Source organism: Lissotriton helveticus, chromosome 4_1 (genome assembly GCF_964261635.1).
Source record: "Lissotriton helveticus chromosome 4_1, aLisHel1.1, whole genome shotgun sequence".
Taxonomy (NCBI): domain Eukaryota; kingdom Metazoa; phylum Chordata; class Amphibia; order Caudata; family Salamandridae; genus Lissotriton; species Lissotriton helveticus.
Genome location: NC_136063.1, coordinates 1,314,162,160 through 1,314,185,949, shown reverse-complemented (window position 1 = coordinate 1,314,185,949; position 23,790 = coordinate 1,314,162,160). Strand labels below are relative to the sequence as shown.

General features: G+C 47.4%; 1 protein-coding gene across 18 annotated transcripts in view; it reads left to right on the top strand.

Annotated features, from left to right (window-relative positions):
• The window catches only part of PTPRM (protein tyrosine phosphatase receptor type M), a 1,498,021-nt gene that overhangs the window by 1,362,681 nt on the left and 111,550 nt on the right, over positions 1-23,790 (top strand). For all 18 annotated transcript variants that reach the window (XM_078687901.1, XM_078687900.1, XM_078687899.1 and 15 more), the window contains one exon: positions 17,027-17,124. In XM_078687901.1, the coding sequence (XP_078544027.1) occupies positions 17,027-17,124 (98 nt within the window). The remainder of the gene's footprint in view (positions 1-17,026; positions 17,125-23,790) is intronic.

Genomic DNA, 23,790 nt, shown 5'->3' with positions numbered 1-23,790 from the left:
GTCATGAGCACAGCTGGGCCACGGACCCCCCTCCCGCCCCCCCCCCCGCACCGTGGGGGAATTACCCCAGCTGCCAAGGGGTTAAGAAAGGCGATAAAACACAATTTTGGGGCCCTACTGCAGAATGTGAAGAGGGGCCCCTGAATTCCCAAGCTGTAACAGATATTCATTTGCCTTGTGCTGAATAGGGCCCCCGGAAAAGTTGTGGGCCACCCTGCGCCACAGGGGCATGCGCTACGCCTCCATGATGAACCACCACAGAGACACTTTGCATTTCTCTGGTAGAGGAGTCCCTCCCACGAGGGCCACAGCAGTAGTTTTATTCCTCTTTGGGCATCTCCAGGAAAAGAAAAACAATCCATTTAGTATAACTGTTTTGTGCTCTAAATACTGCACCTGGAGATGCTCCATTGATTCCCTGCGTGGAGACTGTTTCATTAATACTAGATCTGAAAGCCAAAACAGTTCCAGTATCGCTGAAACTTCGTGCTCTGTAAACCGTACCTGGGAGTCTATTTAACATTAGGTTTATGTTACTGCTGAGCTATAAAAAAATTAAAAATATTATTGTGGTCAGGCGTTTTCTCTTGGAAAACTCTATAATTGGTTTTCTTAGAAAAACCAGATGGTTCCAAAGCACACAACACTATCTCCACGAACACCTCTGGGAAAAGCCAGCTGACAAAGTTTGGTAGCCAATTTTCATGTCTTTTAGTAGCATGGGGAAATATAAAAATACTTTTCATATTAAGAACTTTAAATTGCACTCGTGCCTAGGCTCAAACGTAGATATTGAGCTCTGCTAGAAAAACATTCGTTTTCCACATTGAAGCAGATTTTAGTAGCCAAAGATATACATAAGTGTAATAGGAAAACCTCTACGACTTTGCACAGATGGAGTTTTCAACCAAAGAAATCTAGGAAGTTTATCTTGGTTAAGCCTTGTGGAAGAGGTGTGGCGCCGCGGCCAGGGCGACTGACGCTGGACGCTGGGGATCACGGTTCGATCCCTGGCTCCGGCAGTAGGGATCTGCCCAGCACCATGTGACTCTGCGCAATAGCTCGCTTAATCTTCCGCTCGGCCCCCAGCGTCGAGATACCCCTTCGGGGGGTGATTTGAGCGCTATACAAGTACTGGATTTACATTTAAGCCATGGTACATAAATTTGCAGTAGACCAAATCCGAGCGCATAGCATTCTTTGCACTAGGTGTTGAGGCTGGTGCAAGTTTGGTATTTCAAACCTGCCTGCAAGGCACCTTCTTCGTTACCTCATGTGCCAACAACCATTTTGCCTCGATGCTTTCCCAGCACAACTCATTTTCATGAAGTAGAGCTGAAGGTAAGGTTGAACAACCAACCTGGCCTTTCCTGTTAGGGAAATTATGCAAGTGACAGAGCTACAAGTTAAGATTTTCAGACCCTATAACTGACATTGGGTTTTTTCTTTCTATTTATCAAAGTATCATCAATCATGTGAAGATTTAGAGAGTTCTTATAACTTCTGCAACTTTCCCTGCAGATCTTCTATTTTTTTTGCAAATTGGATGCAAGTCTCTGTGCCGCTGCATTTCTGGTATCTGTAAATCACTTTCTCCACCTTTTTGAAAGGTTTTCAGTAGATTTGACTCCTCTTTCTTTAGGCCCGGAGGTTGAATGTGTGAATTTTGGAGATACCCTTTGTTTGTGGCTTTGTCGTCCTTAATCTCTGTAATGATGGGGGTGTGGAGGGTAAGGTGTGAGGGATGTTTGAAGAACAAGGAGGTCTTTTGACAGCAAATGACGATGATGGAAATACTATTTTAGTGAACAGAGCCTACAGCCTTTGGATGATAGTTCTCCAGATTGTTGTCCTTACCACTTTACTCGAGTTTCCATCTGATCTTTCTTGCCTAGTTGAGGTCTTTGGGCAAGTGACCAACATCCAGCAAATGTTTTCTTAGTTCACCATCCTCATTTTCGATAACTTGTAATTTCAGTCCTAGAGTTAGGATCGATATGGGGCTGAAAGAGGGATGGGATGACATCTAAGCACCATCAGATGAGATGTCTCATCTCATCGTTTATACCTAGTTTTTTTGTTTTGAATTTGGGACGTTCTTTCCTCGCACAAATGCCTGTTCTGATCGCTATAGAGTTTCTAGCATTTCACACTCCGGGTTGAACAACATATTTGCCCTCATTAGTTGAAAAAGTACCACTCTCTGTACCACCACACTGTTCCATGCAAACCTGATTGACCAGCATTCCCTAGAAACCACTGGGAATAAACCACCTCTCCAAATAATGCTTGTGTATCCTCCCCCCCCCCCCCCCCCCCAAAGAAAGCCCCTAAAAATCTTGCAGAAATCTAACTGGCATTACACCCCATATCTGTGGCCTTCAAACAAGCCACGCTCATTCCTACTAAAAAGATTTCTCCTTCAGACCCGCATTTATTGACAACCATACACTTATCAGCCTACTTACTGTTTACAGTTTGGGCTAAGATAGTTTAAAGAACTGTGACATTCTTTTTATATCATGCGAAAGTCAAAAGCAGTGATCTGTAACAGGCTGAGGACAGATAGATTGTCTCTGTTACTCATAGTCTGTGTGATTCAGTGTCCGGCGCTGATAGCCATGCAGTCCATATTCTGATGGGCCCTGCCCACTATTAATTGCCCTTTGACCAGATTAAACATCCTTGCTTTTTGCTCAGCTCATAATTGTGAATTGAGTGATTAACAGCAGTCAACACCTTATTAAGAGGTTTTAACAATGATGCCCTCAATAGAGTGACCATAGATCCATTTTTCTTGCATGTGGGCCCTGAGCTTATGTCTCAAGTGTTGCGCTGTGCTGTACTGTATTGGCATTTACAGAACACTGTGGTTCCACTTGTGTTGGCTTGTCGAGATGTGTGCCCTTGTCCGTTCTGATGCAAGCTGGGGCTTGCTTGCCTGTTATGGTGTCATGTGCATGAGCACCAGAGGGTAGCTCCAGTGGTGTCTTGGCAAACCGGGCACTGCATGCAATTATTTATATCACAATGCAATGACATTTCTTTCTAATTTGTTTGTAAACAAGGGTGAGCATGAGAAACCAGTTTCAAATTTGAGAGATGTTACTGAGAGTTTAGATAGTTTACTTTTTGCAATTGGTTTAGAACTTGTCTGGGGCATCAGTGCCCTTTACATGAAAACACACTTTACACATGTTTTGAGGTTGGGGGAGATTAAATGATTTGCCCAGTATCACAGGATTTTGTGCAGAGGCTGGGTTTCAAATCTGGTTAAACAGTTCCAAAGTCAGCATCTCTAACCATTAGGCCACATCCTCTCCCCAAGCTGGAGAAGTCTGAGTCAGGCATCTGGTGTCCAGCAATTTTCCAATGCAGTCCCTTAAATAATCATTTCACCTCCACTCAGCAATGGCTCCTCCTTACTTAAGACCTGAAAGCTAAAACAGATGGATGGCCCATAATTCCCTTCAACCTACAACAATCCCTGCCTGGAGACAATGGTAATTGCTGTTGAATAGAGGACACAGACCTAGTTTCAGTTTTAGCGAATTGTAGCCAGTGCCTGGCACATATGGACATTGCCTTGAACACAGAGGTTTGTGGACTCTCAGAAGGTTAGCGTTTAAAATCAACTAATATTCCAATTTCTAGAGAACAAATTCACCAAATAATTTGCAGACAAGTTTACTCTAGGTTTTTTGTGTTTCGGTTCATTATTTTCTTGCTAAAACATGGACATACAGCCATTTAGGAAACCTTTTTAGTATCAGTTTTTTATTATTACCAGTTCTGAGTACTGTCAGTACTCATCCAACTTAATTACTGGGTGACCGGTTGGGGACTTGGGCTAAAGATTGTGTTTTCAGCTGTATTCTTCAAACCTGTCTTGCCTCTTGTCGGCGGAGTGGCTTTCTGTACGGACTGATTTATTATTTTTGGAATAATGGCCTTCATTTAAAATAGGATTGTCTTTATTGCCAAGGGGGAATACATAATGTTTACTTTTAGTATATTTAATAACTCAAGGGCTGTTGATAGTCTCATAAATTGTTACTTATAAATTACACTTTTTAAGTGGTCTAGAAGGGTCAAGTGTTATAAGAGATTATTCGTTTGTGAGATCATAAAAAATCAAGTATTGTGCCCCACTTTGAATAAAATCCACCTTCTCTCTACCTGCATGTAGAAGAGTGGACTATCGGGGAACTAAGACCAGGCTGGTATTTTGAGCAGTTGCTGGCTTGAACAGTTCTGAACCAGTTTTAATAATTCACATGGAGCAATCCGAGTTATGTGTTCCAATGTGATGACAGCTGCTGTCTGCTGGAGGGGACTTGGCTGCTAAAATGGGTGGTTTCCTAAACAAAGCCAAATCTAGAGCCCCGCTGCAACTTCATTTAACAACATTACAGATGTTTTCATCATTATCAAAGACTTATATCAGAAGTTTTTAATAGTTGCAAGTTAACAGAACCACACGGAACAAAGGCATCTGTAAAGAAAATAGCAATGGAAAAGTTGACAAAAGTAGTAAACTTCCTGGTTGCATGTCAGACTATTGTGTGAAAATATTGATGTTCAAAATATTGTAGCTTAAATATTGAGGACATATATCAACAGGGTGCACATGTATAGGTATGGATAGGTTTTAGTATTCTTATATCCCCACTTACGTACCTTGGAGGTAAAAATATCTTCAAAGTACATATAAGTGGAGTAAAGTATTATAGAACTATACTTACCTATATGTACCAACTGTCAAAATATTTGGTCTTCAATATTTTAGCTATGATATTTTGGCACGTAAATAGTTACTACCTGATATTCTCGTAGTATGCCAAACTGCCCCATGTCACTTATCACAATTTCCCCCGCTTATTAGCAGGTGCCTAATGTACTGCACCACAGTTTTTTTTACCGTTGCTCAACTTTGATCTAAGCTAAGTTGGAAAATCATTAAAAGTTGATTATCAACCAAAAAAATAGTAAAAGGCTGATTCTTACATTTTAGCTAGTCAGTCAGCAGTTCTGAATATAATTCATTTAATTTGATGCAGCATATTTTTTAAACAATGTTTGATTATAATATAAACAAGCTTGAGGGAAAGCTTTCAACTGCCGCGCACAAGCCCTATTATTAGAGGCTCATCACGTGGATCGGAAAGAACTGAGGGAAATCTGTGCACTGTGAGAATTCAACGTAATGTTTAAAACAGGTAGTCATCTTTTTTGATTCCATGCGTGACTTTTGGATCTGCTTTTCAAGTGTTTTAGGGTGTTTTCTAAAGTCTGTTGGGCTTATTTTGAAAAGACTGTTTTTGAGAAACATTAGAGCTTGTTTTGGAATTGTCACTCGTTCTTTTCAGAGAAGCGGATGCATGCTGACTAGTTTTTGCTAGTTGAAGTTGAACGCGCCACTGAGAAAATGGAGATTTATTGGAAGTAGAAAGATTAATTGTTATGAGTCATTCAGATTTATATTAGTTGGTTAGTTTGTTTAAATAGGTAAGAATAATTAGGATTTCGACTTAATTGAATTGAGGGTTATTGGAAAGAAATTAGTACAATGATAGAGAAGTACATTAATGAAATTAAAATGAACGAGCAGGATGAAAGTGTTTAGGATATAAAAAGGCATTATCAAATACAGTGCAAGAAACTGTAAAGTTTCTGTTTAGAGATAATACAAAAGAAGGGCTGCATTAAATGATGAAGATGAATTCTAGTCTTTATCAGAGGATGAAGGTTTTTCAAACAGGGGCCCATGTGGTAACTGTTTTAAGAAGAAGAAACACTGGTCTGGAAAGAGGTATCAGGCTAACGAAGGTTTGGAGTCCTAAGCGGCACTAAAGAGATGGTCGACACAATGAGAAGGTACAATTTCCTTGTGAAAGTTAGGATATTAAGACATACCTTTGAAGATTATTCTAATAGAGCATTGGATGAGTAAATATTTGATACGAAGAATGATGATTATTCTGGAAATGAGTTTGCAGAGACTGAGGAAAAAAGAGAGTTTTTGGGAACACTGTAAAAGACAGATTGGGTCTGAAATTATTTGATCTAAAGGATGTAAAACATCTAAGGGGCTAGTAGTCTTTGAACCATGTTGTAGAGTATATAAAGCATAGGATTACGAAGTCCTTGGAAAGGAAGCACAGCAATGTGATGAGAACAGAGTGTTCTTGTCCAATAATTGGCGTAAAATACATTTTGATGCCAACTCTGCATTCTGAGCTAATTACTTATCCCTTTAAGCTCAGAAGGGACACAGGAAAAGGGTTAGACACTGTTAGGGCAGATTGTTGGACGTATCTGAAAGAAACAGGTTAGTATTAGATTCCTTACCTTAGAATATCCCCAGGCGTCAGTCTGGATCCGGAAACTTTTGCGTAGCAGTACCCCTGCGCGTCGGTAGGCGTCGTCTGCAGGCGTCCCCTGCGGCTCCGCGTCGTCGGCGTCGTGCGCCGTGATGACGTCGCTGGAGTATATAGACGCCGCCTCCGCGCGCTGACGTCAGTTCTTCTTTTTTCCGCGCCAGTTAGCGCAGATCCGAAGAGCAGTACTCCGGTCTTTTGACCAAGTTTTTTGTTAACTAATTGATCTTTACGGTGCCGGTAGGATGCCCGGTTTCAAGAGTTGTGACGAGTGCGACCGCCTGATGTCGGTCACCGACCACCATCGACTCTGCCTCCGGTGTCTGGGCGCGGACCACGACGTGGAGTCCTGCGTCGACTGTCGGGCCTTGACTGGAAAAGCTAGGCGGGAGCGGTCCCGCAAGCTTCTCGAGCTCCGGGTGTCGGCCCCGCGTCGAGAGCGGTCCCGGTCCGGTCGGAGGTCGAGGGAGCGGTCGAGGGAACGGTCGCGGAGCCGCCATGGGCGCTCCGGGAGTCGCCACCATTCCTCCGGCTCGTCAGGTAAGCACAAGAAGTCGGGGCGTCGCCATCGCACCCCCGACTCCCCCCGACGCCCGCGTGCTGCGGCCGGGGGCTCGGGTGACCCCACCCCCGCGGTCCCGCATGGGTCGCCGACGCCGTCTACCCCACACCTGTCGGTCCCTGGGGAAGGCGCGTCGCGTGAGGAGATCGAGGCCTTCCTCATTGCTATGAGGGCGAGGTCTTCTCCGGCGGGGCCTTCGGCGCCTGCGGGCCCGTCGGTCCCGTCTGGGGGCCCGAGCGGTTCGGGTGCTCCTGCCCCGGCGCCGCCGGTGGCTCCGGCCCCGGCGCCGCTGGTTCCCTCTGGTTCGTCGCCGGCTGGTCTCCCGGCCTCTCCGGCGTCGGTTCCTGTGGGCCAACCCGTGGTACCGCCCCCGCGTGGTGCAGCGACTCCGCCGTCGGCTCCGGCCGGCGTCGGGTCCCCGGCACCGACGCCGCGCGGCGCCACCCCCCTTTCCTCCCCGACTCCGGACTCGGAGCCGGACCGGCGTCGGCCGACGCCGGATCCGACGCCGATGGGGCCCGTTGACCCCGATGTCTATATCGTCGATCCAGAATATGGGTATGATGAGGAGGAGTATGGAGAGGGTTGGGAGGGGTCTGAGGACCCTCTATCCCGTGCCTGCCAGTATGATGTGGACTGGGTAGGTGATCTGGGTGATGCCAGTGGCCTGGACGAGTCGCCCAACCCTGGGTTTGTCTCTCCGTCCCCTGTGGCGTCCGAGGCAGGTGCTGCCTATTCGGTGGTCCTGATGAGGGCTGCCAAGGCCTTACACCTTGAGCTCCCCGTCGCGAAGGTCAAACCGAATATTCTGACGGAAGTTTTTAAACCGCAGTCATGCCCCCAGGAGCCTCTGCTGCCGTTTAATGAGGCCCTGACGGATGTCCTTCTGAACACCTGGTCTAGGCCCGCTTCTGGTGCGCCGGTTGACCGGAACGTTGCCAGGCGTCACCGTCCATGCTCGGACGACCCTGCCTTCCTGTCCACCCATCCCTCCCCGGAGAGTCTGGTGATCCAGGCCTCCACTTCACAGTCCGCATTTCCGTCGGCTCCGCCCGACCGGGAATCAAAGAGGTACGACCAATTTGGTAAAAAAGTGTTTTCCTCTTTGAGCGCTGGACTGCGGTCTTGTAACACCGCGTGCCTCTTGGGCCGCTACACCCACTCCCTGTGGGATACGGTCGAGGAGTGTTTGCCGCAATGCCCCCAGGAAGTGCGGGACAAGCTCACCCGGGCCTTGGTTGAAGGCCGGGATGCGGCGCGGTACTCGATCCGTTGTGGTCTGGACACCACAGACTCACTGGGACGGGCCATGTCCACTACGGTGGCGATTCGTCGCCATGCCTGGCTGAGATCTGCCAACTTCTCACCAGACGTCCAAAATACACTTATGGACATGCCATTTGATGGCAGTCGCCTATTTGGTGACAAAGCGGACCACGCGCTGGAGCGCTTCAAGGACTCCAGGGTCACGGCCAAGTCCTTGGGTCTCTCGACCCAGCGCCAGCAGACGGGTTTGTTTCGGCCCTTTCGTGGCCAAGGGAGGGGAGGTCCCACACGTGCTGCCAGCCACGCGGCGCAGAGCGCTCCCCGGCGCGGTGGCGCCCGTGGTTTCCGCCGTGGTGGCGGTAGAGGCCAGCGTCGTGGTCAGTCCACGCCTCCCTCCGCTGCGGCATCCAAGCCTTCCTAGTCCGAGCTTTCGGGCTCACGTGACGCCAGTGGGTGGCAGGGTTCGCCATCACCACTCCCGCTGGCGCGCGATAACATCGGACAGGTGGGTGCTGCAGCTTGTCCGAAGGGGCTATGCCCTCCCCTTCGAGTCCACTCCTCCAGCCATGCCACCGCAGAACCACCGTGTGTCGGGGGACCACTTGACACTTCTGCAGGAGGAAGTTACGGCCCTCTTGGCCAAGGGGGCCATCGAGCGCGTTCCTGGGCCAGAAGTAGGGTGTGGTTGCTACTCCCACTACTTTCTGGTACCCAAGAAGGACAAGGGAGGCCTGCGTCCTATCTTGGATCTACGGAACGTCAACGGCTTCCTCCGGAAGGAGAAGTTCAAGATGTTGACTTTGGCTCAGGTCTTGGCTGCTCTAGACCCACAAGACTGGATGGTAGCGTTGGACTTGCAGGATGCGTATTTTCACATCCCCGTCCTGCCGGCCCACCGGCGTTACCTGCGGTTCACGGTAGGCCACGAGCACTTTCAGTTTATCGTGCTCCCATTCGGCCTTACCAGCGCCCCACGGGTGTTCACGAAAGTGATGGCGGTGGTCGCAGCTCATCTGCGCCGGTTAGGGGTTTCAGTCTTCCCCTACCTCGACGACTGGCTGTTGAAGGCGGGCTCGCCCCAGACAGTCGTCCACCACCTTCAGATGACGGCAGACCTCCTGCACGAGCTGGGGTTTTCCATCAATGTGCCGAAATCACACCTGTGTCCCTCTCAAAAGCTCCTTTTCATCGGAGCGGTTCTCGACTCGGCGCAGTTTCGGGTTTATCCTCCGGAACGGCGGGTCCGGGATATTCAGGCTCTGATTCCCATCTTTCAGCCGTTATCCCGGGTTTCGGTCAGGTTGACGCTGCGGCTTCTGGGGCTGATGGCCTCCTGCATCCTTCTGGTGCATCACGCCAGATGGCGGATGCGGGCTCTGCAGTGGGACCTGAAGTTTCAGTGGGCCCAGCATCAGGGCAACCTATCCGACCATGTCCTGATCTCGGAGGGCACTGCGAGACAGTTGCAGTGGTGGCTTACGGACCGCGATTGGGTCAGGGGCAGATCCCTCTCCCTTCCCCAACCGGAGCACGTGGTTGTGACGGACGCGTCCCTCCAAGGCTGGGGTGGCCACTTGGGAGAGGCGGAGATCAGAGGCCTCTGGTCTCCGGCGGAGTCCCGGCTCCATATCAACATGTTGGAGCTGCGGGCGATTCGCCTAGCACTGAAGGCATTCCTCCCCTTTGTCAACGGGAGTGTAGTGCAGGTGTTCACGGACAACACCACCGCCATGTGGTACTGCAACAAACAGGGCGGTGTGGGGTCGTGGACCCTTTGCCAAGAGGCTCTGCGCCTCTGGCAATGGCTGGAACGTCAGGGCGTGACTCTGACGGTTCAACACCTGGCAGGTTCTCTGAACGCCAGGGCGGACGAACTCAGCCGTCGGTGCTCGGTGGATCACGAATGGCGTCTGAACTCGGATGTGGCGAGAGGCCTCTTTCAGCAATGGGGAGAGCCTTGGTTAGATCTATTCGCCACAGAAGAGAACGCGCAATGTCATCAGTTCTGCGCGTTGGAGTTTCCAAGACGGCACTCGCTCGGCGACGCCTTTCGGCGCGAGTGGAGTTGCGGTCTGTTGTACGCCTTTCCGCCTATACCACTTCTGCCCAGAGTGCTGAAGAAGATCAGGCGCGACCGGGCCCAAGTTATCCTTGTGGCTCCGGACTGGGCTCGAAGGTACTGGTATCCCGAGCTACTCAGCATGACAGTCGGTCCCTCGATCCGCCTGCCCCTTCAGGAGGACCTTCTGTCGCAGCAGCAGGGGACGGTCCTCCACCCGAACCTGTCCAGTCTCCACCTCCATGCGTGGAGATTGAGCGGCGACAGTTGAGGCCATTTGACTTGCCTCCTGAAGTCTGTGATGTCATTCTGGCAGCCAGGCGTCCCTCCACAAAGTCGGTATACGCCTGCCGGTGGAACAGATTTGTGGCATGGTGCACAGCGAAGGCTGTGGATCCCCTTTCTGCCCCTCTGTCTGAGGTTCTCCTCTTCCTCCTTTCCCTTGCCCAGCAGGGCTCTGCTCTGGGCACTATCAAGGGCTATCTTTCTGCCCTTTCCGCCTTCTTGAGGCTACCTGATCAGCCATCTTTGTTCAAGTCCCCTATTGTGTTGAGATTCTTGAAGGGCATCACGCACATGTATCCTCCAACTCCGTTCGTGATGCCTCAGTGGGACTTGAACCTGGTTTTGACTTTCCTGATGTGCGCTCCCTTTGAGCCCCTTCATTCCTGTCCTCTCCGTCTTCTCACCTTAAAGACGGCCTTCCTGGTAGCCATCACCTCTGCCAGGAGAGTGAGTGAGCTCCAGGCTCTTTCTATTCAACCTCCTTTCTTGTCTGTTCATCCTGATAAGGTGGTTCTTCGGACTAGACCTTCTTTCCTGCCCAAGGTAGTCTCTGCTTTTCACATTGGGCAGTCCATCACCTTGCCCTCTTTCTTCCCGCCTCCGCATCCTTCAAAGGATGAAGAGCGGCTCCATCGTCTGGACCCAAAACGTGCGCTTTCATTCTATATGGATCGCACACGCCAGTTCCGGGTGGATGACCAACTGTTTGTTGGCTACGTGGGTGAGAAGAAGGGAAGGGCGGTACAGAAACGGACCATCTCTCGGTGGGTCGTCCTGTGCATCAAAGCATGCTACTCTTTGGCTCGGAAGGAGCCTCCTGTTGGGCTGAGGGCCCATTCCACTCGGGCCACGGCGGCTACTACTGCCCTGGGCCGGGGAGTCCCTTTGCAGGACATTTGCCAGGCGGCCACGTGGGCCTCGCTGCACACCTTTGCGAGGCACTACTGCCTGGACAGTCAAGTCCGGAGGGATGGCTTCTTTGGCCGTTCGGTCCTCCAGGACTTTCTGGTGTAGGTTGTATTGGTTCGCAGACCCACCACCGGGGTTGGTATTGCTGGGGTATCTATTCTAAGGTAAGGAATCTAATACTAACCTGTTTCTTTCAGATGAACAAGTTACTTACCTTCGGTAACTATATATCTGTAAGAAACAGTAGTTAGTATTAGATTCCTTACCGCCCCGCCCATCCTCCCCGTTCTGCGAACTGATACCTAGGGTTAAGGACATCCCTTTCAGGGCCCTAGTTTCAAATGGCACCAGTGTTGGTTCTCACATGGCTCTGCGTGTTCTGGCGCGGAAAAGCTGTGTGCAAAGAACTGACGTCAGCGCGCGGAGGCGGCGTCTATATACTCCAGCGACGTCATCACGGCGCACGACGCCGACGACGCGGAGCCGCAGGGGACGCCTGCAGACGACGCCTACCGACGCGCAGGGGTACTGCTACGCAAAAGTTTCCGGATCCAGACTGACGCCTGGGGATATTCTAAGGTAAGGAATCTAATACTAACTACTGTTTCTTACAGATATATCGTTACCGAAGGTAAGTAACTTGTTCTTTGGGTCCTTCTGCCAGAATTTTGGATCTGATTAAAGAAACCTATATTAATAGAAATTATATAGTCATTGCTATTCTGAGAGGCTCGAGCTAGAGAGCAATTTGCTTTCATGACAATACAAATGCTAGCCTTAAGCAGGGAGAAGAAAGGAAGTCTTAATGCAAATTAGCCCCAAATGGGTGATTTAGCCAGGATAAAGTCCACAAATGAGGCAGATGGCATGTTATTTGGTGTGGGAATGGTTAAATCTCTTCTGAAGTATGTCTCTACATTTATTGCCTTAAACATGGCTCATAATTCGACGTGCAAGGTGTTTGATGGAATCAATTGCTATAGAAGGGCTAGAATCAGAGGGCACACTTTCAGCTAAGGGTATTTTAAGACCCTATATTCGCAAGAAATTGGAGCATACAGGTGAAATCAGGGAACAGCAGGTTTCTTTCCCAGAGAGGCAGATGTGGAACATATATAGCTTTAAGAGGAAGAGGCAACAATTACTCTTCAGAGCAAGGTGAGTATGGGTACGATTTCTGGTTTTATCCTTAAAATAGTTTGAGGCAAGTTGAGGTAATATAGAAAAGAGCAGAGAGAGATAACACAAAGTGCATAGGTGAATTCAACGAAGGGTATGTAATAAAATTTGAAAGGACTCGGTATCAGGAGAAATAGCCATTGATGTAGGATTTCAAGGAAGAATTATTAGTAATTATGTCAAGCAAACTAAATCTGATGTTGGAGAAGGATGATATGGAAAAGATAAGCAACACAGAGCAACTTCATGAGTACATTATTTTTTAGAAAGTAAAATGGCAAAGGTTGGGCACCTGTGATCAATTTAAGATCTTTAAATGGTTATGAAACATACCGTCCTTTGAAGATGGAGGGCGTCCATATATTGAGAGAGATTTTACAGGAATCAGATTAGTGAAGTTTGATTTAAAGGATGCTTAGTTCACAGTTCCAGTAGACATGGAGAGTGAGGCATTTCTTCATTTTGGGATGTGACACAATTGTACGAGTCAAAGTGCCTTCCGTTTTGGGCGCTCATCAGCCCCATGGACAGTTTTGAAACCAGTAGTGGGGTTTTTGAGGGAGCAAGGTCTAAGGATGATCATTTATTTAGACAATATTTTTATCTTGAATCAGATGAAGAAACGTTAAAGGAGCATTTAGTAATTGTGAATGATTTATTGGAGAAGTTAGATTTGATTGTGAATCAAGAGAAATCAATTTGTCAGTGTGTTCTCAAACAATGGAGTCTTTGGGTTTCACAATAGATACAGTGAAAGTTCAGCTACAGGTACCACTGAAGAACATACAATCAATAAACTGAGAGGTGAAACATATGTGGGCAAAACAGGTAGTGACTTTGAGAAAGTTGCCATATGTGACGGACCTTCTGTTTAATTCAGTTCAGGCAGTTTTTTCAGGAACTTCAAATTACAGGGCTTTGCAGCGTTAAAAGATCTCCGTTCTTTCAAAGGGACTTTGGTATGGGGACAAGAAAGAGGTAACAGAGAAAGTGAAAGAGAATTTGGAAGCATGGTGTGATCGAGCTGTCTTTAAAACAGCTTCACAGTTTGTACTAGAATCGGATGCAAGCAGTCTTGTAAGGGGTTCAATGTGCCTGAATCAGAAACTATACGGAGATGAAATTAAGAGGAGCAGAGAGAGCATATAAATGTGTTAGTGATGACAGCAGGCCTATTTGCTCTTAACAATTTCAAAGAAAAGATTCAATGGTGTTCAGCTTTGTTGAGCATGACAGCATCACATCAGTAACTTATATAAGCAGTTTGGGGGGAAGCAGGTCAAAGAAACTGTTGAAAATTGCAGAAGATTAGAAGAGGATTTAATTGAAGGCTCAGTATTTACCAGAGAAGGACAATATGATGATAGATCACAATTTGTGCCATCTGATGATTGCAGCATATGGAAATTGGAAAGGGACATATTTTAGAAGATAGAATTTGGAAGAAGATTTATTTGCTACCTGTTTGACTTAACGAAGACCAAATATTTCAGTTGGCGTCTTAGTCCAGGACTAATAGCAGTAGATGCGATCACTCTGAATGCAAAAGGACATACGGTCATGCTTTCCCTCTTTGACGATGACTCAAAGGGTGTTGGCGCAGTAAGGAGACAGAGATTTGAGATAGCCCTGGTGACTCCTTTTTGGACATCTCAGATTTGATTCTCATCAGTGATGGAATTGGCTGTGGAAATACCTTTTCTAATTCAATCGTGCAGAGGAATGTTAGTAGGCATAGAATTGGAGGAGCACCATTTAGTGAATTTAGCTGTGCTCAGCCTTCTAGTATGGAGAATTCCAAGAATTTAGGAAGATTCACAGGACTTTCAGGTGTTGCTTCTGAACTTCTCAATGATTCATAGGTTGAAGGAACAAGGAAGAGATATAGCAGTATCTGGAGTGCCTGGTTCCTTTGGTGCTTGGCAAGGGATTTTGAGCCCAGGGAGGCTGATGGCCTAGAGATTGCTAATTTCTTGGCAGGATTGTTTAGCAAGGGCCTATTCTATAGGATGGTTCATTGTTACACGTCGCCAATAGCGGCAGGACATTCCCTTTTATACAGTGTATCTGTAGGTAGAAGCCCTTTGATATGTATGGTCATGAAGGGAATTCAGTGAAAAGACCCCCTAGGTCTCTTAATGAGATCCTTTGGGATGTCAAGCTAGTTTTCAAGTTATTTGAGGTTTGGCCAGTGAATAGGTTTTTACCTTTTAGAGATTTACCTTTCACATTTGCTAACTTCCTTTGTTTGATTTCATTCCGAAGGGTATTGAATCTGAATTTTGTAATATAAGTAGGTTCTATCAGCCAGATCGTATTTTGTTTTTTATAGATTTGGCGGGGACTACAACAATGTCGGAATCTTTATTTTATCCAGAGTTTGAGGAATACGCAAAGTTTTATCCGGTGAAATGCATTAAAGAATATGAGTCAACAGTGCAGGAGAATAGAAGAGAATGTGTGACTCAGTTGTTGATTTCATGTGTAAAGCCATTTAGAGCAGTTCCAGTGGCAATTATTGCTAGATGGGTTAAGTCTGAAATGAAAGAGGCAGGAGGGGATATTAATAAATGTAAGTCATTATTCTGAGAGAGGAGCAATGGCCTCGAAGTTTTTTTGTGCAGGGGTTAGGCTGAGAGAGATAATGAAGGCAGTAGGTCGGTCAAATGCTGAGATTTTCCGGATGTTTTGCCTCAAACCAGAGTGTGTTTCGGTCTTTGCTCTGAAAGGCTTTGAGTATGCACAATGCTAGACTCCTGTCTTACCATAAAATGTTGATTCTCAAAGCTTTTGTGTACAGAGAATCAAGATTGTATTACCGACAAGTATGCTGGCATTATTCCACCCATCCTCCCTGGTGGTTTGTAATAAAAGGTATAAATGAAATGATTACTATGAAGTTTTAGAAAACATATCAAATGCCAACTAAGTATGCAGGTTCTTTGTTGATGAAATGGAATAGTGCAAATTGATTTTTATTGTTTCAGATAATTAAAAGACTATTTTGGAGAATAGGGATTAGAGGTAGAACTGAATGAAGGAAGAGCAGCGCCAAAAGAGAAAAAAGATGGAGTAAAGAGAGATTTTATGGACTGAGTGTTCTGTTCTACTTTGTCTCAGACAGCGGTCTATTATCGGAACTTTGAACTCTTTGCTGCTTAAAGATAGTAAATAAAAGTTGATGCATAATGCTAGCCTCCGTGTCTTTAATAAAAGCATGATTCTCGATTTATAAACGCTTTGAGAATCAACATTCTTGTGTATTCACTATCTGGTTGCAGAGGACCTGCTTTGTCCCACCAGACTTCTGTCTCTGTGTTTTACATATAATGCTGGGGTGCACTTAAAAAGATGGGAACAGGATGATAAAACAATTCTTTTGTATTCACAGTTAGGTTTATGAAAATGTCTTTGAATTCAGTCTCTGGGTTTATTGGGGGTATAATGATTATTTCAAACTGGATTTTGAGTTAGACGTGGTAGGGCACAAGGATTATTATACTAACATACCATAACATAACATGTGTATTTGTAAGGCGCACGTTCCCCCGAAGGGCATCTTGGTGCTGAATAACAGATGTTTATTGTTATCCTTGCGTTTCACTGCCCCTTCCCTGCTCCATATTCTTCTATTTCACCGCAGGCTTCTTTTTTCACCCTGGTCTCCATGTTGCTCGGTCTCACTATGGCTTATGGGACCCCCCCCCCCCCCCTCAAATCTCTGTGTATCTCTCTTTCCATGTACCTCTCTGCACCTCCTGTGTTGTTTCCGTCCCCTGTGTTGCTTCCCCCATCTCTGTGTTGGTCTGTCTCACCATGTGCTTCTCTGCCCCCCTGTCTCTGTGATACTCTGTCTCGCTGTGTGCCACTCTGCCCCTCTTGTGTTTGTTTCTATCCTCTGACTTGCTGCCCTGCACACTGCATCCCCGTTTTGCTTCCGTCCCCTTCCCTGGCAGTTTTATTTCTTTTTCTTTACCAATCCAACTTGGAATGATAGCTAAAAATAACAAATTTAAAAAAATGCACATGTGATGTGTGCGCCGCCAAAATGACATGGCTCTCTGTGTCAAACGTTTAATGTTCTTTTTTTTAATTCAGGGATGCTATACAGCATGACTAAAACCAATTGAAAAAATCAATAGGGCCCAAGGGTGAGACTCATTTCATTTGCCAGTGCTTGTTCATTACTACTGTTGTATTTAATATCATGTTCTTGTCTCACAGAATACCTTTGTTGCTCACCTACACAATGCATACATCACGAGGGGTGTTTTTTCATGCATTTCATTACAATATTTGCCCACAGTGTGTCGCATATTGTTTCTCTGTTAACATATCTTTTCCATATTTTCACTAAAGGTATGTTTTGTTTTTGTTTTTTTGCAGGGCCGATGCAGGAGACCATCTATGACTTCTGGAGAATGGTCTGGCATGAAAACACTGCCAGCATTGTGATGGTGACAAATCTCGTAGAAGTAGGGAGGGTAAGTAGAGTCTACGCCCACCACTGTTAAGTGTAAAGCAACCTAAAGATGACCATCAATTCCCCCTTTCAGTCTGAGTCTATTTGTTGCATATATATACAATATTAACACAGTCATCAGTGTATGTGCTAGATGTGGTGCATAATACATTAGATCCTGGACTTCACTACGACTGCTCGAGTTTGCTAATTATTTCAGAGACGTGACTTGAATGTTTGCCTGTTAGAATATTAATGGGATGTCAAAGGGTTTACCATGACTGATGCAAGCAAACTGAAAAACAAGCAGTGACAGCAGCCCCCACGGCTGTGAGTGATTTCAGCTGAGATCTGCATGGAAGGTACGTGCCAGGCTCAACCGGTGGGGATTGGTGGGGCGGTTGGTTGGGGATTGACTCCCGCCAGGCACACGGTATAAAGCAAGGAATACATTTCGTGATGATGGTTCTTCAATAAAGAAGTCAGTTGTGTCAATTTCCAGCAAACTGTTCAAGTGAAGAAATCGCTGCGTAATGTGTGCACCAGACTGCTTGTGCTGAGTTATGTTGTGTTAAAAAGATTTGTAAAGCGCGCTAATACCCAGAGGTGTCAAGGTCCTACGTTGCTCGAATAGTCTTGAGCCCTGAGAGCAGACCACCATGGATAAGCACAAGCAAATGTAATGTAAATTGATACTTGTATAGCGCACTACTGTCGTATTCGCATTAATAACCAAGCTGGAAAAGGTGGAAGTAGACCAAACGTCCTTTAATGCAAAGATCAAAACTCCCGTGACCTCAGCCACAGCCTCGCTTCTTCAGCCGCCTCACACAGTCCCCGGCGCTCGCCTTGGAATGCTGATCGCGGTGACATTCCGAGTGATGTCACCGCGAGCAGCTCCATTACATGCGAGGCGCCGGGGGAGTATGTGCGTGGAAGATACCACACATCCCCCTTCCCTGCGGAAAGGGCAACATAAACATAACAAGCAAAGTTAGACGCACCATGAGGCACAGAAACACCCAACTGGGTGTGGAACAGTATAATTTTCCCAGGCCAGGTGGAAGGTTGACATGGTGGACAAAGCAAACCACATTACATCATTATATACTGATCAAAATGTCTAGGTGGTCTGGTCACCCTCTTGCTAGGCCTGACGGTAGAGTGGGGAATTATGGTTTGCCTCTTCGTGGTGGAACTAAGGTCCCGCCCAGGGCCTCCCTCCCGTCCCCTTGAATTCTCAGGTGGATGGTACTTCACGACCCTCCCAAGGTTCCATATTTTCCCCTCTTGTGTCTTGACCGCATTGTTGAATAATTTGGTGATCTTGGTGGGGTTGGTGTATGCTGACCAACTTGCCTTCCCTGTTGGAGCTCTGATTTTGATACAGTCTCCCACCTTGAATTCTACTTCCTTTGTGGCGTTGTGCCGGTCATATTCCTCTTTTCTCTTTTCCATGGCCTCCTTTTGCTTCTTCAAGCTTTCAGCTTCTTTAGATCGGTCAGACCGCCCCTTGTGCCACTCCATCCATCCTGGGGTTAGCTTCGTGTTGGGTATCCTGGCGCGTAGCAATTCAAACGGGGTGACCCCCGTCGTCTGGTGGGGTGTGAACCTGTATGCTTCAAGCCGTCTCCACGCCTCCTCCTTCCAACACATTCTGCTGGCTTTTGCCAATTGGATGCTTTCTTTGAGGGTTTTATTGAAGCGTTCGACCATGCCATTGGTTTCGAGGTGGTAAAGTGCGCAACGCTTGTGTCTGATGCCTCTTTCCTCCAGGAAGTCTTCCATCTCCTTTGAACACAGTTGAACACCGTTATCGGTAAGGATGCTGCTGGGTAGTCCTTCCCGGATGAACACCTCCTCCAGAAACCTGATGACAGTTTTGGTGGTGACCTCGCTGACAAACTTCATCTCTGGCCACCTGGAATACATATCCACAAGCACCAAAATGTAAGGTGTCCGCTGTTCTCCTGACATTGGGCCCACGATGTCTAATGCCAACTCGACCCATGGTCCTGAAGGGGCCGGCCTGCACACCATTGGGGGCGTTTGTTGCTTCAGGACCTTGTCACTGTTACTGCACGGAATGCACTCTCTGATTCTCCTGATTAGATCCATGTTTGGCCACCAATAGCTCTCCCTGAGTCTTTGCTTGGTTTTGGTGATGCCCAAATGTCCTTCGTGGGCTAACTCGACCAGGTTGCTTCTCACGGTTGCGGGAGGTACAAGTCTCGTGCCCCTGAATAGACATCCGTCTATGATGGACAACTCGTCTTTGATGGCCAGGTATGGCCGCAGGTTTTCATCCTGTTTGTCACCGTGCTTCCAACCGCTTCTTACTCTTTTGGAAACCTCCTCCAAAATTTTGTCTTCTCCCAACGCCTTTCTCCAAGTTTCTTCTCCCAACGCCCTCTGGATGGTGCAGACATCCTCCATCTGAAGGTCCTCTTCCTCTTCATCAGCCAACTTCTCTCTCTCTCCTTCATCACCAACTAACCTAGATAGACAATCAGCTGTGAGGTTCTGGGTCCCGGGGACGTATTCGACGTCAAAGGTGTATTCTTGAAGGCCGACTACCCAACGCCTTATCCTGCTGGAGATGGCATCCAAACCCTTCTTGCTGAACACCTCCACCAACGGCTTGTGGTCAGTGCGGAGGGTGAACCGGGTTCCCCAGAGGAAGTCTCTGAATTTTCCTAGCGCCCAAAATACAGCCAAAGCCTCTTTCTCGATAACCGAGTAGTTGTTCTCGGACTTCTGGAGTGACCTCGAAGCAAATGCTATGGTTTCTTCTCCCTCTTCTCCAATTTGGGTGAGGACCGCCCCCAAACCCTTCGCACTAGCGTCGGTGGTGACTATGGTTGCCCGGTGGGGTATGTACGACTTCAAACTGGGGGCCTCAGCGAGTGCCTTCTTTACATCCTCGAACTCCCTCTGGCACTCCTGACTCCACCGGAATTCATTCTCCTTCTTCAACAGTAGCCTGATGGCATATGTCCTTCCCGCCAGGTTCCTTATGAACTTTCCGTAAAACTCTAACATCCCCATAAATGACTTGATCTCGTCCTTGCCCTTGGGGGATGTCAGGTTCACGATGGTGTTTTGTAATCCAGCTTTTGGACATATGCCCTCAGTAGTCACCTTGTGTCCCAGGAAGTCCAATTCAGCACAGCCAAACACGCACTTGTCTCTTTTCACTGTGAGGCCTTGTGACAGAAACCTCCCCAGAACGCTTCTCAACCTACCATCGTGCTCCTCATGGTTCTTTGCAAATATTAGGACGTCATCCTGGTAGCACATGACGCCTGGGATGTGATCGCACTCACCCGCAAGGGTCTCAAGGCGCTTGTACGAATACCGCTGTGGAACCCATCCTGGCTTTCCCTGTGAGGTGTCCACTCCTAGGCACCCCCAAGGTGGAGGCCAGGCATCCTTAGCATTGTGGGGGCCGTTGTGGAGATTAAGCAAGCTATTGCCCAGAGTTGCAGAGTGGGACCCATGATTGGAATAGGCACAGAGGCGAGAATTATCAGGTCCGTGGAATTTTGAGCCCAAGACCCGCCGAGGCGGGGAATTGAACCCTGGTCCCGGGCTAGACCTCTGCATTAGGGTCTGCCGCTCTAACCATTGAGCCACACTTCTCCAGCATGATATAACGTGTACAGCTTTCCTCCTTGCCTGTTCCCAGAAGGCATAGCATGAACTCAGGAAGTGCCTGCTGCCCCATAGTCAAGAATGCCTGCTGTCAAAGGCGTCCTGCTTGGGGTTATGGCCAGGTGAGAGCATAGCTTTCCATTGGTATCAGCATAATAAGTAGTAGGCAAAACTGGCTAGTAAAGAGAAGGGTGACCCTAAAGAACAGCACTGGTTTGCAAGCTGTGGGCCTACCTCACATGCCCCCAGGGAAGTTCCCCAGCCTGTGAACTATCCTATTTTCTCTCCCTGGCTCAACCCTCTTGGCCATCAGTTAGTAATCTTTTTTTGCAAACCATGCCTGGCCACTGTGATTGGAGAGCTGTTCAACGGAACCAGAATATATTGTGCATTGTTTTAGGCATAGTGATTAGTGGCGGCTTCCACAATGAAAAGGTGGTGGTTGGGTGGAGGGGACGCGGGGTAGTGCGAGAAGTGAAGCGTGCATGAGCGGGGGGATTAATAATAAAAAAAGAAAAAAACTTACCTGGAGCTGCCGCCGCGTTGCACCTCGTGCTTCCTGGTCTCAGCAAGCACTGGGGCAGCGACACGGACTCTCTGTGCAATCCCGACGCTGCAGCGCGGAGATTGGCCTGAGCGGGCTGGAAAGATGCTCCGCTTAGACTAGGGAGTCTGTGGGCGATTCTCCAGCATGGCTGTTCAATGCAGCCGGGCTGGAGAAACCCAAGTGCTCATGTGTGTTTTGGTCAGCCTGAGACGGCCGGCCAAACACATATGCACACTTATGGAGTGCACGTAGCACTATACCTCCCCATGCGCCGCTCCGCCCTGCACAAGCTGGCTCCCAGCTGGCAAATGAAAACTAAAACAATGCTAGAACATAGATTTGTTTATCATTTGCTGTCTGTGGGCCAGGCTGTGGGGCAACGCTCCTCCGCCATTGTGCAGGAGCCGCCGCTGATATCACAGGATGTTAAGCTGAGATCGGGACACCAACCTTGTTCCCATGTCCAAGGTCGGCGCTTTAGTCGCTAGGTTGTGCGATGTCTAGACGCAACATAGCCCTGCCTCCTCATTTGCTTACTACATTATCGGTGTATCATGCCGACATAAGAACACATCTGCGATGAAAAAACGTCACTAGCCACCTGCAACATTTTATTATATCGTACTGTTGGTGTCAAATTGCGCCAACCTCCAACACTTTGAGGGAAGATGCAGGCCTCGAGCCGCCTGTTTGAAACAGAACACTCCGCTTCTTCCTGCACATGCATAGGGTGCTTAGGTCCTTACCTGCCATACTCCACCTACATTTCAAATAGAAATCAGGTGATTGCATTTCTTCCACTGTAGCTACCGCAAGTGAGCCTACACTTCTACAAATGTGCCACACAAATAAATGGTATTTCTGTCTGGAAGGCAAAGAAAGAAAAGGAGAAGGAAAGAAGTCGGGCGACAAAAATAAAATTGAAAGTTCCGTAGCGAGTAGTGCTAGTGGTGGAGGTGTGACTCCAAAATCTATTAAACTAAAGCCTATGTCTAAGAGAATTAGAAGAATGGGACAAACAGAAATCACAGAACATAAAAGGTATTTGGGAGCACAGGCTGAAGTTTAAGCAGCTGCCACAACATATACACATTTGAAAATAGTGCACACTGAGATTCGGGAAGAACGAAAAGTTATTTTGAAGAAAAGGAGTGCGATAGGAAATCACCGGGGCACCAATAATTGAGTGCAAGCATGATGCATTTCATATAATACCTGGGATTTGTAATAGTAATTTTCCTTACACTCTCAACCCCTTTTCCATCTAACCTGGATCTCATGTTATAAGAAATAAAGTGCCTTCTACTTCTCAGCTCTTGGCCCTAGAAAGGTCCTTTGTACGCGCCCTTTTGCCTCAAAGAAGCCATGGAACTCGTGAGCGAATTGCAGTATTCTTAGTCGCTCTAGTACGGGGCACTGTATTGTATATTTAACCCGTTCCGTGCTCCCGTCGGCCGTTGGCTGAGGGGAGCACTAGCTCGCGGGTGCTGCAGTCGGCCAACGGCCGACAGAGCCCCGCCCACTCAATAGAACGCCCGCACCGCAGCGGTTTTTCCGCCGCGGTTAAGGCGTTAATAGATTTGATACTGCAGTCCACTATTTTTGTTAATTTTCCTATTAATTCAGGCTATTTCACTTTATTTTCAAGAAAACAATTACCTCACCAGTCCATTATGGAAATTTGTCACAGACACTTAAACGGCCGCCAAATACAAGTTGCATTATATCCAATGGAACATAATGGAACTCGTTATACGGTGGATGGGATATCAATCACGTTTGTGATGGAGTAACCTATCTCGTAATCAGGCCCTAAGGAATATCACAAAAGAATTGTCCAACCATTATCATACAGTTCACTTCAGTTTGTTTTAGTAAAAGAAGAGAATATTGTGGTCACGCTGCTATTTCCTGTCTGAAAGCATGTGAACAAATGAAAGAATGCACTTCGAGAATACCTCTGTTCACAAACTCTGCCACAGACCCTGAAAGGATCTTGTCGTGGACACGCTAGGCACTGTGGAGAGGCTACATACAGCACATGAGAAAAGCACACACTGTATGTTGAGTTTCAGTTGCTGAGTTGTGAAAGATAGTCTGGGGGAGTACAGTGGACTGCTTTAAAAACATTGCTAAGAGACTTAAAAACTTCCCTTTTCTCCACCAGAAGCCAGCGTAGGGATTTCAATGCCTCTGAAGCAGAGGAAAACTTTGGAAGTCCCAGCTCCAGTCTGATCCCTGTGCAGCCTTCTCATTTGGCCCATATCCATTTTTTTGCAGTTTTATATAGCGCAAACTCGACCGCGCGCAAACTTTACACGAGCACCTGTTACATCACCCTAGGACATAAAGACATATTCATTTTTGGTAGGCACAGGGAGATTTGCCCAGAATCACAGGATGCTGAGCCGACGCCGAGACTCGAACCTGGTTCCCCTGCTCCAAAGTTGGCAGCTCTGGCTCTTAGGCCACATCCTCTCCCCAAAA